This window comes from Sebastes umbrosus, chromosome 15 (assembly GCF_015220745.1).
Source record: "Sebastes umbrosus isolate fSebUmb1 chromosome 15, fSebUmb1.pri, whole genome shotgun sequence".
NCBI lineage: Eukaryota > Metazoa > Chordata > Actinopteri > Perciformes > Sebastidae > Sebastes > Sebastes umbrosus.
The window spans coordinates 18,773,347-18,788,710 of record NC_051283.1 but is presented as its reverse complement, the minus strand read 5'-3'; the positions used below and the strand labels follow the sequence as shown (position 1 = coordinate 18,788,710).

Below are 15,364 nucleotides of genomic sequence, written 5' to 3'. Positions count from 1 at the left end.
GGAGGTCACGAGGCCTTCTTTATTTTAAGGGGTGTAAGACAACTTTTTCGAAAAATATATAGTTGACCTACAGTATATCTCAGAATTTCATTAATTTCTGTGAAGAAAACTGAATTGAATTGTTATTTTTAAAGTTTGGATTATTATTTAAGATATAAACAGGATAAGGGCACGGTGAAGACCTGAACACAAGTTATATTCACAGAGCCTTCCCTCTCTGCTAAACAGCCTCGTCCTGCATTAGAACAGTACGCAGTTAAAACAACCAAAGAACTAATAGAACAATGGCTAAGCGTCAGGGCGTCAGAATTTGTTAAAAAATACAAGCCTATTAAGTATGTATGATTAATAAAAATAAAAAAAATATATACATATTACAGAATTGTATTAAAAGTTTCTAAAAAAACAGGAAAACTCATCTCTAATGCAATATTCACAGGAAATAATCTGCTCAAAATTCATCCAAATCGCTCGTTTTACACAAACTTCCTGCAGATATTGTGTTCACTATTTGGGTTAATTGTACAGTTTATCAGTTGTTCTGTACCGTTATTGTTATGCATTGAATATAATATGAAATACCATCAAATATGTCACTTAGTCAGGGGTCGTCAGTTTATTCAATGATAGAAAATGGGTCCCCTTAAGAAAAAAGTTTGGGAGCCACTGGCAGTAAGAGGAGTCGGTATGATTCCTGACCAGGATCTTGAATGTAATGTATTATCAGCATGTGGATTTTACATTTATACCTCCTTGTTTGTGAGCAAAATAATGCTTAACGAACGTCTTGTTTCATAGCTACATGATTCACAGTTTGCTACAAAGGGTGGCAGTGAATTAAAGACCAAGCTGTAAGAGTAGGTTCAGTAGACTGTCAAAGTTAGACTGATGTTTATATTGTGAACACTTGATTCTGTGTATTTTTGTATACACGCAGAAACTGTCCCCATGTCTCGGCGTCTTTGACTGCCCGTCTTCCTCCCAGCCTCCTCAGGTGGCTGGCCAAGCCCCACCTCCTGTCCGTCCATCCATCCACCTTGCCTCCCCGTGGGCTCGCTGCTGCAGAGGCATCACATTTCAGCAGGGTGTGCACTGTCTGCTTCAGATGCTGCCTGTCGATAGGCGCTCGCTGCTGGGGAGAGACCTGCCTCTGTCCCTCCCCAGGAGTGGAGGGAGTTGGGTTCCACTGACTCATGCATAAAAAATAAAGCAGTGGAGGGGGAAATGCAGCCGAGCACCACAACAGCTACTGTAACCGCTCAGTAGACAAAGTGAATTACTAGCTTTAAAAAGGTCCAGGCTGCTCAGGGTGGTACTCGGCACCACTGATGCTCTGGAGGGAGTATCTGTTCTGGGGATGTGCAGAAGCACCGGGTCGCTGCTCTTCGATGGGTGAGCGGCCGTTACACACTGGCACCAGCTGGGCATCATGGAGCTGCATCGACGCCTGAACTGGATACGAAACCGACCCTGGAGGCCTCATGTCTGCCGCAGGGAGTTCAACCGTAAGTGTCTCGGTTGAATGAGAGGATTCTAGTCCTGATTTGAACTAATTTGGCTTTTCTCTGTCCTCATGTTGTATTGTTCAAAATGTCTGTCTTCTCTGTCTACCTTAATTGTCTAAGTGCTGCCGTTAACCTGAGAAGCTCTCAGTGAAGTCATCTGTCTTGTCAAATGAAGTGTTGATTAGTGACTCATACAGACCATTTGTTGCTGCTGCTCTATATGTGCTTCACGCTTTGGATGATAGACGCCGTTATCTCTTGTTTCTGATGGAACTTGATGATTTTAAGCATGTAAATATACTGCTCCTCCAGGTTTTGCGTTTTAAATTAGTAATGTGACTCAGTAAGTGGTACTCTCTCTTTTTCCACCAAGCAGGCGCCTTTTACATCCCCCACAGCGGACTAGGTGTCGGATAAGATTGGTATTGTGTGGGAAATGTCTCAGTTTCGTAGTGAAATTATACACCTGGCTGTATGTAGTTTCATTAAGTTAAATCCCTCTAATAGCTTCTGCATTAAACCTGCAGTACGCAGAATATTTTTGGCATCATTGGGCATCGATAATAACCTTTCAGCATATTGTAATTCAAGTGTTCTGAGAGAAAACTAGATTTCCGCACCTCCTCATGGCTCTGTTTTCAGGCTTTAAACAATCTAGCCCATGACGGGAGACTTTGGCCAATCACAGGTCATTTCAGAGAGAGAGAGTGTTCCTATTGGCTGTTCATTCACCAGAGGCAGCTATAAATCACTTGTGAACTCCAATCAAACGGTCAAACTAGGCAGCGCTGATCAAATATGAATCAATATGCTGTTACTGTAATGCCTATTTCTTGCCTCAAATGTTTTCAGAAACATCTTGTAGTGTACTGTTTAGCTGTAAAATGAGAAAGTTTGCTCCGGCTGGTGGGCGGGGCTTGGTGTTTCCTCAACTGATCTTAACATGGCTGGAGTGATTGACGGCTGCTCAGAGACGGCAGGCTCCAGCTTGGCTGTGATTGGTTGTTTTCCTCCAGTCTGTGAAATCTTTCAGATGCCATTAGCCGTTTTATAAAAATAACTTTTTTAAATAATATCTTCTCCAATTCTACCCACTGCAGCTTTAATCATAAAATGTGGACTTATAACATTGATTTTGCAAACCACCCATCACACCTGTTTAATGGCAGGCAGGAAGTGTCTCTAGTTGTAATCCAAGTATTACTGAAGCACTTCTGGATGATCAAAACTTATTCTTTCATGTTAACTTTCATGAAACGTTTTTAATAAAATCCCATCAGCAACCTCAGAGATGGTGGTCAGCTGACACTGCAGTCTATTTGATCACACGTAATCAGTGAATGTTTAATTGAAATAGCATCTGTGTTGATTGTGTGGGATCAGATTGTCGGGAGAATGAATTACAGCACTCGTGGCCGAGCCAAGTGGGTCTAGTGGTGTAATATTTGGATCTGGTGTTGCTTACAAACTGTAATGTCCTGGGAATTTTTTTTTTTTTTCTGTTTCTTTCTGTGTTTTTTAAGATTATTGCTGACAAATATGAACTATGGATACATATGCATAGGGAGAACATGTGTGTAGTAAGTGCATACCACCATGGTGCATTAGCAGTGTGGATCTATTGAAACTAACTGGCCGCTGTTGTCTGAATGTTGCTGAGCTGAAAGGATTCAGTCGCGACACCTCCCGTCTTGAGCAAACTGCAGTTTTGTCCTCATCCAACATCCTGTCAGCACTTTTTTATGAGGGTGTTTTCGAAGCCAAGATGAGGACAGTGAGAGAGAAGAATGTGTTTCTCTGCATACTTTAGTATTTAATTTTCTCTCTGGGGATCAGTAAAATGTCTCTCTTCACAAAGCATGAAAGCTTTGGTTGTTTGTCTAGAGAGTGTGCGCGTGATTGTGGGTGATAGACTTGATAATTGTGTGCTTAGCATTGGGTTGTTTCAGCCTGGTGGCGGCGGGACAGTGTGGAGGGGTAGTCGTTGATGGACCCAGTGGTTATGACAAGGAAAAGCTGATGCTTTTAAGAGAGCATGTCCTGTGTAAGAATCCAATTTGTCTGGATGGCATTTGATCAATGTTGTCTAATTGAGGCGCTGAAACCCATTACGCTCTCACAGGTGGGTTCTGATGCAAGGATGTATAAAGAGAAAAAGCAGACTGCCGCCACACAGGAAGAAGGAAAGCAATCATTTTCTAACAACACCTTGTAATTTGAATAGAAATGATGTACAAAAAATTGCTGAAATTGGAAAGTAACAAAGAGCACTGCCATGTTCTGCTGTTCTGCATGATTTCCCCCTCTATACTCTCACTAGTGGTAATAGAATTTGGACAAAAACTACAATCATTATGTTGTAAATTGGTAGAATATAATATTAAAGCTGAAGTAGGTGATATTAGTTAATTATAATTTTGGTTGAAATAACTAATTCTGACCATTGCAGTGTGAGTTATTCATATCTACTTTGACAGCATGCTTGTCCTTTGTTATTGCCTACAGGACTGTCTGTATTATGGTTGTTATCCACTGTATTCTGATATATACTGTCACTCAGTAAGTCAGGCCAGACATCCCACTGTTGTTGTGGAAAGAGTGAGGAGATGAGTTGGAAAAATTAAATTCTAACGCCCCAAAATTACTTAATCTTACATCATCTTGTTTCACTGGTATATAACTATGTGGTTATATAACACAGCAGTGACTTGGCCATTAGTGGGAAGGTTGTTAGATTTGTGGCTCTGCATGTCAAAGTGTCCTTGAGCAAGACGCTGAACTCCAACTTGCTCCTGATGTATGTGTGTGGAAGAAAAGTTGTCCTGAACAAAAGCATCTCCCTAATGAACGCAGTGTTGAGCGTGGTATTTCTTTTTTTCGTAGATCCACTGTAGCTTGAGTTTTGAGTGTTAATTGCAGGGATGGTGGTTCAACCCCGTCCCAGCATGCCCAAGTGTCCGTAAGCAAGACGGTGAACCCCAAAGACCTCCAGATGTGTGAATGTAATGTAGGTCGCTTCAGACAAAAAGCATCTGCCAAATAAATGTAATGTAACATTGTTGTGGGAGACCGAATTTGTCCTTAGCTGTGAATAAAAGCTATCTTAAACATATTTTAATTTTGTCACTGTCTCTAACACTGTGATTTATCACAGACGGGACAGTTTGGGTTTATAAAGGCAATCCAAACTTGCCTGGAGACTCCGGGAGTGATGCATGCAGTTAGACAGGTTTAGGAATTGCAGCCCAAACAAAGATTACAAAGATCTGCGTGTTTAAACGATAAACAACATTTAATATGAAAGCAAAGTATATATTTTTTTACAACATCCCCAATAGCTTGCTGATAAATCAAAACAAACAAAAAAAGTTCTATAGATAAACTGATGGGCGGCACTGGTGGTGCAGTGGCGACACAGCTAGAGGGTCGCAGGTTCAAACCCAGCTTGCATGTTCTCCCCGTATTAGCGTGGGTTTTCAAGGTCACGTATGTGTGAATGTGAGTGTGAATGGTTGTCTGTCTCTATGTGTCAGTCCTGTGATAGTCTGGCGACCTGTCCAGGGTGTACCCCGCCTTCACCCAATGTCAGCTGGGATCGGCTCCAGCCCCCCTGCGACCTCGAATGGGATAAACGGTTACAGATAATGGATGGATGGAAATAAAATGATAGACTGACAATTCAGTGTTACCGCTCTCCCTGGGGCCCACAAGAGCTCTGGCTCCCTGCCCTACTATAGTAGTGGTAGAGGGGACACATGAACAAAAAGGGGAGTAACCCCCAGGTAAAGCTCCATATTGGATTTAAATATAATGATAAACCTATTTACTATTTACTAAAGAACAAAGAATTTAATAAACTGAATATCTAATGGGGCAACAAAGATACAATTCACCATATTAGGAAATGAGGAATTTGGCTGTTGTTTTGAAAGAGACATTTATGTGTGCACTGGCAGCTACAGTACTTTTGAATGCTTATATGGTGGAAAAGACTGTAAATCATGAACCAAATCAGATTATGTATTTGTTTTAGGTATTTAAGTTACATCAAGTATTTTTCTACATTTGTTTTTGTGCAAGTTGGCACTTTTAACTTGTTTGGTATAGACGTGCAATGCACATGAGACTTCCTAAACAGATAGAAATCTGAAGCATTTTAAAGGCATGGATGGGAATCGAACCCATGATCTTTGGTTTACGAGACCAACGCCTTACCACTTGGCCACCACGCCGATATTGCATAAGTCACAAAATACATTCATACTCTTAAATAGTTCCATGTACATTTTTAAAATGACATGATATGTATTTATAATATTCCTCTCTCTAACAATTAAGAAAAAGTCCCCATTGTTGTGTCTGTTTTCATCCTGACTAAAACCTTCATGTTCCCAGTAGCCACCAGTAGGGGGCCTCCACACACAGTTTGATAATATAATGACTGAATGCTGAATACTGTCTTCATTTCAGCTCAACTCATACACACACAGTACTGTATGTTCCTCTACTTAGCTCAGAGGGAAGTGAAGCAACACAAAAGATTGCACTCAACAATGTCGTAGTGAGAGCAGTGTGATGAAAACGTCTCTTCCTCCTCTGAAGATTTCAATTTATTATTCTTCCCGTTTCTGGCGCCACGCTGAGGGCAAAGTGCAGAGCCACTCAAAGGATCATCTGACTGATGTTATGAATAATGAAAAGGCTGAAAAAGAGAAATACTCGCTTTCTTCTGGCACAAAAAACCACACCACACGCACAGTGAAAACTGTTTCCCGTTAATTATCTGTCAGGCCGTCAACTTTTCACTTTAAATGGAGCCGAGGCCACAATGGAGGGGGTTAAAACACTTTACCAGATTGTTTTATTCTGTGTCTGTGACCTGCCTGCACATTTTTCTTCTCCTTTATTCAGTTGTCTCTTCTCTGCACCTCTCTGCCCTTCACCTCTGCCCTCGTTGCATTTGCTTTATTGCTTTCTTTCTCATCCCTCCTTCAGCCTCTCTTCTCACTTATCGTCGCCGTGCCCTGCGACCTCCCTCTCTGCCTCCCTCCACTCCTGATCTTCATTATCCCCCTGCCTCTCCTCTCCTCTCCTCTCCTCTCCTCTCCTCCTCTCTCCAACCAGATTTGTAATGGTGCTCACACTCTGAAAATCTTCCCACTCCATAGCAACGCGCCTCCTCACTGCTGGAGCCTCTGCTGCCGCTGATGCAGGAGGCGGCGTTGGGAGGCAAAACTACATCAGAGGAGATTACATATTGCCTCGGCTCATTTTCCAGTTGTCAGCTGTAGCTGGAAATGATTCTCTCTCGCTGCTCACTTGTGCTTTCTCCTCCTCTTTTATTTCTCTCGCACACTCCTTGTCTCTCTTCTCCGTTTCTGTCCTGCTTATCTGCATTGTTTCTCCATCCCTCTCTCACTCTGAAAATAATTCAATTCACAGGGCACATGAGAGCGTGGAATCATGTCGGCCCTTTCTCTGTAATTTCACACAATAAAGTCAACAAGCAGGGCTGCTGCGTGGGCTGCTTGTGAACACAGAGAGAAAGACTAATGGAAAAAGAGAAAGACAACGGGAAAGTGAGAGACGGAGGGAGGAGAGAACAAAATAAAACACTTACTGCATTTGCCAAAGAAGAAGGGCACGTGTTTATTTCTGCTGTGGCTATGATTTCTGTTTGTGTTTGACAGCAAGTCTTCCATATATGCCACTATTTTCACTGATCATGATGCTTATAAACTCATACATGCTGTCATTATACTATACTCCATCTATGAAAAATATATTAGTAAAATAAATAAAAAATTGTTTAAATTGTCTGATCATCTAAATAACAAAAAAAGGTACCACTAATATGAACTGACTCTTTAAAGCTGCAATAGATGCTTCTTTTTTGTTCCCTCTTGGGGGCAGCAGAAACAAGCTGTAAACACAACACTGACATAATCATCACCTTTAAAGTTGGTATGGTTAGCATATTAACAATTACTTACACATCTAGCAGGCATGGAGCAACCGTGGGCAACTCCGGGTCTGAGAAGTGCCAAAATGCCAAACTCGAGGCTTCAAAACGGCAGTACACAAACCAATACGTGACGTCACGGTGATGATTTTGGATGGTTTTGGATGAACCGATGAATTTAAGTTCAATATCTCTTTTTAGCTCTATTTTAATCTCCACCAACTCCTAAGAGAAATATCTTCCTCTTAAATGCTCCACTATGTTCACAAGCTAGTTTCCAATTTGGTCTGTCTGACATTTGGTGCTGACTGGTTTTATCAGAGCTTTTTCTTTGAAAACAGCGGCCCGCTGAGGTGAAAAACGACACAATGAGAGTGGTGTGTGTGAACCAAAACATTTTTTGATATTCACTGTTTAGAAATTTAAGTGTTTCTGCTCATTTTTTTATGCGCAAATTGAAAACCAGTATAAAAACAGGTGAAAAATGCGCTTAATGTCAGGACAGTTCAAAATCAAGTCTTCTAACAGCCACACAACACCCAAACTGCTGAAGCACCATCGAGCAGCCAGCCTCCGGAGGACTGCACTGTAGCCAAGCCTGACCTCCGACATCTCTGTAAAATGGAAAAAGCAAATAGAATCGACAAAGTAGCTTGTTGTTGTCGTTCTTCTTGTCACAATCCAGAGGTAATTAAAGAAAAGTTCAGGTTGACCTTATCTTCTGGCTGTTCGTGATGACTCACAAGGTACAATGATTGAAAGAAAGCGCTTCATGATGGAAAAACACAACATGGTCAGTACCAGCAGTAAAATGCTGAAAAGAACATGGTGTGATGAAAACAATGAGCACATGAGGTTGTTGTTTTTTTATGTATTTTTCATGTTTCTTTTAATATCCCACTGCAGCAGAACAATATACCTGGACTGCTATAAAAAACAAATACATGAAGTTGATCTGGAGCATAGCAGGACAAATTAGTTCATATTTATTAACATAAAATGATCTCTTTCTTTTCTTGATATCTGTTGGCTCTGTCTCCTCTTCTTTTCAATGTGTGTCCACATTTTTCTCGCAGGATTCATTGTGTACTTGCCAGATCATCACTTACTTTCTGTCAGGTCTTCATGTTGCTATCGGACATCAAACACAATAGACTACCAAAACTTCCCCTCCCACCAGCTCATCGTTTCACTCAATTCACATGGACACACATGAGAAGTTCTTGCTGAATAGCATCAGGCTGACTGATCAAAAGTTTCAGAGTCTCAAGGCCAAAGCTGGAAGAGTTGGCATCCTCTGAGTATATGGCAACACTAGCTCATGAGCTCATGGTTCCCATGTCACTGGGTTTGGACCGGGTTGCCAGTTTCTTCTTTGTGCTTCTCAGTAGAACTCCTGGGTTTTCATGGTGGCCAGGATGTGGCTTTATTGAGTGTCCATTCCCCTCAGAAGGATGCCAGACGAACATAATTGTGTGTGTGTTCTTGCGTGCAAGATGCTGGCCTTAGTTAAACCCATGCTGGCTTCACCGATGAGAAGAAACATTCAAATGCTGATGAACCGGAAAGACGGACTTGATTTGACCCTCTAATGCTGTGGAAGAGTCTCGGCCTGTCTCTCTCAGCTAAAGCAAATTTTAAATATATTTGCTGTGACCAATAGGGCTGGGTGTCAAACCTTAGTACTTTCTGAGTACCAACACACTGTGTCTTCAGCATGGAGTCTCCAAAATGGTCAAATACTGAAAGCTGACATTGTATGCTTGGTCACATTAATCTTGTTTATTTATTATTTAATCGTCATACGAGTCAGACTTTTAGTCATTTAAAGGTCCTGCATGTAGCATTTAGGGGGATTTATCGGTAGAAATGGAATATAATATTTATAAATATGTTTTCTTTAGTGTATAATCACCTGAAAATAAGGATTTTTTCGTTACCTTAGAATGAGCCGTTTATATCTACACAGGGAGCGAGTCCTCTTCACGGAGTCCGCCATGTTGCACCGCCATGTTTCTACAGTAGCCCAGAACGAACAAAACAAACACCGGCTCTAGACAGAGCCATTTGCGTTTTCACGTCGGCCACCAAAATTCTCCTACATGCTTGGCACACGGGAGAAGTTTCACTTGGTTGCAATCTGCACCTCACCACTAGATGCTGCCAAATCCTACACACTGCACCTTTAAGACAGTATTTTATCAAAATAAGCTTCATTGATAACTGCTGTGTGTTTGCAGTTGGTATGAACATTTATATAGAGCTTTGTAAATACAGTGTTTTTTGTTCCTACTTTGTGTCTTGTTGAGAGATGCACGTTTTTTGTGATCTGCGTAAATTGCTGCTGTAACATTGCAATTTCCCTTCAGGGATCAATAAAGTCAATCTATCTATCTATTGGAACCAGTTTTAAAAAATGTTAAATCATACCTAGCCTTAGTAACAAATCATGCCATCATCAGCATATAACATATATATTTCTTTGTTTTTATCTAAGCGTGATGCATCATTATTTCATGTCAGGATTTGCATGAAATAGCTGCTTTAACCTAGTCTCAGAAACAAATTTCTATTTGACAAAAATGTAGATGTATGTAGGTCATGTAAGGTTGGTGTAACTAGTACATTCTCATACTCCAGGGTGAAGGACAGATGTGTAGTCATGGCAGATGTCATCATCCTGGAGTCACTTGATGCAAAGCCAGGCACCGATAAAACACACTCCCATACACACATACAGAGCTTCTTTAGTTGGTTTTATAGATGCCCTCATGCGTGATGATGAGCTGTCACTACAGTTTCCAGCCCAGCTCCCACTGGCCCTGTTCCTCTAACCATCGGGGCAGAAAGGCTACATGTGTAACACTCTCAGTGACCAGCTCTGTCATCCTCCGACTCCGAATAAATCCTCCACCCACTTCCTAACCATGACACTATTAATGGCTACTGTGCCACATGTGCACTCTGTTGTAATCTCAGAAAAATACAGCTGCAATAGCCTCATAATGGTATTTTACACACTATTGCCCAACCTTCCTTCCACGTCCCCACCCTATATTTCTCAGAAGCCGTATTGAGATATCCTCCCTTCCTGTTCACATGGAAGAATTTGTTTAAATCTATCAATGCATCCCACCACTGCCTGCTCTCTTGAATCCAGATGTTTATAAGTGTGTACACCACAGGGGTAGTGCAACATGCCTACTCCGCATCATGCCATGCGTTTTGCAGCTAAGGTCATATCATCGGGTAATACTGCCCATCTAGAGCACATTGCATCAGTTGCTTGTGTTTTCTAGTTTTGAAAGTTGACTTCCCCTTGTAGCCGCCCAGCAGGTGTTGGCTGGAGGACACGGTGATGTGCTGGGTGGCGTGGGAGAGGAAACTGTGGTTTTCAGAGTTCTTGCCACACTATGACCCCACCCTGCTGCAACCCTCCTTATCTGTCTTCTGGATCTCCCCAACAGGAAAATGTCTCCCTGTCAAAAATAGTACTAGATTATGCAATATTTAATGAACTGCTTGGGGCTGTGCGGGTAGATACTAACAGTCAGAAATCTGCTCAGTCATAACTAGTGTACTTTCATAAACTCTGAGTTCCTCTTACTGTTGCTACGCACAGAGCAAGCAGTTTAAAATAATAACGGTGGAAGATTCTCCTCTTGAAATTCTTAGTAATTTGTGAAACAATAAGTCATTGATTTTCCAACAGAGCTTCTCATTTGTAGCCGACAAACGCCAACGACATTGCCGTGTGAAATGACAACTGTCGCTGGCAGATTTGATCAGCTGTAGCTTGACTTTCCGGCTGACTTTTCTTAATGTTTTCCGCTGTCTTGTTTTAAAACGAGAATCTTGTAAAAAGGGTTGTAAAATTAAACTTGTTCCCTGTGAAGAGGGAAGTTTATTTTGAAGACTGTATGCATGTACCCAGCGGAAATTGACACGTCTTGCTGGTCATTCATGGGAGAACTCAAGAAAAATTAGGAAAAACTTTTTGTAAGATATCATACAACCCGTTGTATGAAGATATGTTGAAAAAAGAAACAGCATTGGTTCTAGTCCTAAGTAGGCTTACGTTTTCAAAAACGGTCTGCCAGTGTCCGACGACAGAACTGCACCCATAGCAACAGTCTGTTCTACATGGCGTAGAACGCTGTGATTGACCAATCAGAATCGAGTATTCCACAAAGTGGTGTTATAAACTAATGTAGTAAGTTAATGATGTGCTCCTTGGCCCTGAAAGTGATGCTTATTTACTACTTAAGAGCAGATAAAGATATTGTTAAATCGGTTTCTCACACTTTTGCAGTTTTGTTTTTGATTTAGGAAAGGCAAGGAGAAAAGAAGCCACCCTCCAAAGTCTTGAAATACAGAATATCACTTTTACTGCTGCTGCACAGGCCCATGCACACCCCTTCAGCACTGGATTGATCCTTAAACAAATCCATCCTATCAATACCTGATCTAAACATTAAAAAGCACTTTGCTGCTACAACATCCTCCAGATTGTCTCAAGTACATCCGTGTAAATTTGATACTGAGGCTCAGAAACAAATGAACAGATATAAGGCCGTGGTCTGCCGGTTCATTTGGTCGAGTGCTTCAGCTGCCTGTTATCTCTTCCCTTCAGGTGTAGCCGGCAGTAGCAGCGGGGCACAACACGGGCACGGCCCATCACTGCGGTGCCAGTCTGCACAGCTGGCGTGCAGCGGCTGTATTGCTGCCATTGTCTGATGCCCTCTGTGCACTCTGGGACGGAGACAGAAAGGCAAAGAGTAAAATAGCGAGAGAGAAAAGGATCCAATTGTGGAACAGAGAAAGACAAAATACAATAGCGACAGGGAGAGACGGGGAGAGAGCACGAAAATAGGATATTGGTGACAGCACAAAAGGAGTTGTAGGCTTCACACTGACAAGGAGGCGTCTGCTGGGATTATTCTTTAACATAATGTACCGCAGAGTCAGGACATACAACCATATACAGATGAAGAGATATCAATATGCTTACAGTAGGTATACCAACAGTTGTTCCTGCTTTTTATTAACATATTTGGCTGTTTTCTGTCATCTCACCATGCTTCCTACTTCACACTAAACCAGGCAGCAAACAATTACAAGCAGCCTGTTTGTCCAGGTGGTTGTTGCCTGAATAATGTAAGAGTTGATGCTGCTGAGAATCTGTGAAGTTTGAGCTAAAACTGTTTTAAATTCAGGACTCATTTGCAAGTTCATACGTCTGATGTTCTGTTGTTCGCACCCCTGACTCCAGGTATTCATGTGGTATTTCAATCAGCGGTGATTGCACTTTGTGTTATGTAGCAGCTCTCGTTTGTATTCATCATACCCATTCTCGGGTCTAACATTTGAAAAATTAAGGTTTTACCAGCTTGTGTCTTTTGGTGTGATTATGACCTGGACTTCTTGTAGGAAAGTAGCATCATGATCTACTCTGTGATCTCCAGTTTGTTGTTGTTGTTGTTTCTTCCAGTTGGAACAGTTTACAGAGACCTAGAAAAGATGTGTTTGTCTTTAAGTGTGTCTACATGCATGAGTATGTGGGCTACAGTGTGGTACATTGTGGTCATTCTCCATCAGACCCATGAAGCCACAGTGCGTCGCACGCAAACACTAACTCACACACCACACGTGCACCTCAAATGAGTCAGAGAGTGCCATGGCAAATTGGATTTACCACGCAATGCCCTCATTATTGTAACCAGGGTAACCAGGCGCCCCTTCACAATCATCCCGTTTTGTCAGCCTTCTCAGAGGGAGAGAAAAAGAGGCAGAGGCCTGGGTGGAGGGAACGATAGGAGAAGAGATGATGTCTTTTTTTCTTGTTTTTGTCTTCCACCCATCATCCTCTCTGACTCTCACTCACAGTAATCTGTGGGAATTACTGCTCCATCCTCCAAAAAGGACATATACTATATTTCTGTCCTCCCTCCGTTTCCTCACTTTACCTGTCATGGTTTGGCAGAGGAAGACAAACTGACATGTAGAACTTTTTTCCCGTAGTTTTGCAATCTGTCTCCTCCTTAAACTTCCCACCGGCTCGCCTCTCTGTGTATTTGATATCTCTGGAAAGGCTGCATGCTGTTACAACACGCTGTTACTCAAGATCCCTGTACCCGGAAATCCAGTTTCCACAGGATTTATGAATTGGCTTTTTGTGTTGCAACAATATCCTGTTGTGTGACGGGAACATTTTTCACTCTTCATTCACACTTTTGATTTTTATTGCATGTTTCGTTGTTTCTTTATAGATTCATATTCTGCAGTCCTGTAGAGAAAGGTGCTTTATACATAGATTTAATTTGTTATTATTATATCAGCAAGTATTAGCCTAAGCATTGGCTTGAAATCACACTTCGTCATGAAAATAAAGTCTGTCGTTTTTTAAAAAAAATCTTAAATTAGCTGCTGAATTTTATTGTTTATAAATTTCATTTCCCAACATGATAAATCTAAATGATTTAATTTTCATTTAAACTGCTCGAAATAAAATTCTGATGGTAAAATGAAGGCTGAAAGCTTTATTTATTTATTATATGTTGGCCTAAATGTAGCCAAATTTAAATATTCAGATGTAAAAAAAATAATAATAATAATTCAGCCTGTTAATTGTAGAATTTAAATGAAAAAAATCCAGGGCACGAACTCAGTGACCTCAGTGGTAGCCACTGCCCTGGAGTGCAACAGTTAGCATGAATAACCTGCTGTGAACATTAATCATTTTCATGCATGAGTCAGTTTAGACACATACAAGTACGCCTACAGTAACTCTTCTCTTAACTAGGTGAACTGACACAACACATATATAATAGCTTTTGATGTTAAATCAGGGAAGGATTATTTAAAAAAACAAAACATCTGTGTTGTAAAACTGTGCTTTTAAAAATATCTCTAAGCTTAGTTGCCATTTTTTCTATAAATCTGCAAAAAAGTTGACTTAATTGAATGTTCTGTTTACTTTGCTTTATGTTAAGATGTTTTATAAGTCTTCCAGTCAAACGTTTTGGGTAAATAATAAACTCCTAAATGTTTAATGTAGGAATACAGTTGTCTGATGCTAATCGCTTTCTCTACATTTCTATGGCCGTTGTAACATCTGTGCAAGAGGCGGCATACTTGCAAATTAGCTAGCACCATAGAATTAGCCTGGATGCTAATGAGTTGCTGCTTCCATGCTAATAACGGATATTTTAGTCCACAGTAACAGGCGGCGCACTGATGCATTATTATCAGGGCCAGAGGAGCGAGTGTGTAGGAGGCTGAAGCCGCCTATTCATCCTCCTGGGATACTCATCATCTGGCTCGATTCAGATGCCAAAGAGCTCCATTGTTTGACCCCATTCAAACAACACCATTGTACCGCGCGGGTCTGATTGTGCTACTCTTTGCAATGCTGGAGTAACAAATGTGTCTGTGTGTTCTTGCCTGTTTGTCTGTGCAGTGTTTTGGTGGCATTGTTGAGAATTATTATATGGACGTGTGTGTGTGTGTCTGTGGCATTGTGTGTTTGCATCCCAGCAGCATGCGTTTGCATTTCCCGAAGCAGGGGGTTTTCTCTGCTGGTGACAACAATGTACCCAGTCATTGAAATGCAGCAGCAGGGCAAATTCAGCCCAGACGTGACCCCGTTTTGTGGCGCTGCTGCCTGTAAAGTAGCTTAGAAGCTGCTACTGAGCGAGAGAGAGAGAAAAAAAAGTTGTTGAAATGTGTGTGAATGATCGGATTTGGAACTTTTCACAACTGCATGCACCATTTTGTTGCTGTGAATAACTCTGGGTTTAATCTCAGAACTGTTTTGCACATAAAGCATGATACAGTCACCAGGACATGTTGTGATGATTATAGCAGTGAACAGATGGGAGTGGGACGGATCTGCATA

The 15,364-nt window shown here is 41.4% G+C and overlaps 1 protein-coding gene and 1 non-coding gene across 2 annotated transcripts in view; one reads left to right on the top strand and one right to left on the bottom strand.

Moving 5' to 3' along the window:
- Nucleotides 1-5,665: 5,665 nt before the first annotated feature.
- Nucleotides 5,666-5,737, bottom strand: trnat-cgu. The gene has a single exon. It is a non-coding gene; the product is annotated as a tRNA-Thr (tRNA).
- A 6,605-nt stretch (nucleotides 5,738-12,342) lies between these two features.
- The window catches only part of ripor2 (RHO family interacting cell polarization regulator 2), a 76,186-nt gene continuing 73,164 nt past the window's right edge, over nucleotides 12,343-15,364 (top strand). Inside the window, exon 1 of the mRNA XM_037794924.1 lies at nucleotides 12,343-12,479. Within this exon, the coding sequence (XP_037650852.1) occupies nucleotides 12,419-12,479 (61 nt within the window). The 5' untranslated portion in view covers nucleotides 12,343-12,418. The remainder of the gene's footprint in view (nucleotides 12,480-15,364) is intronic.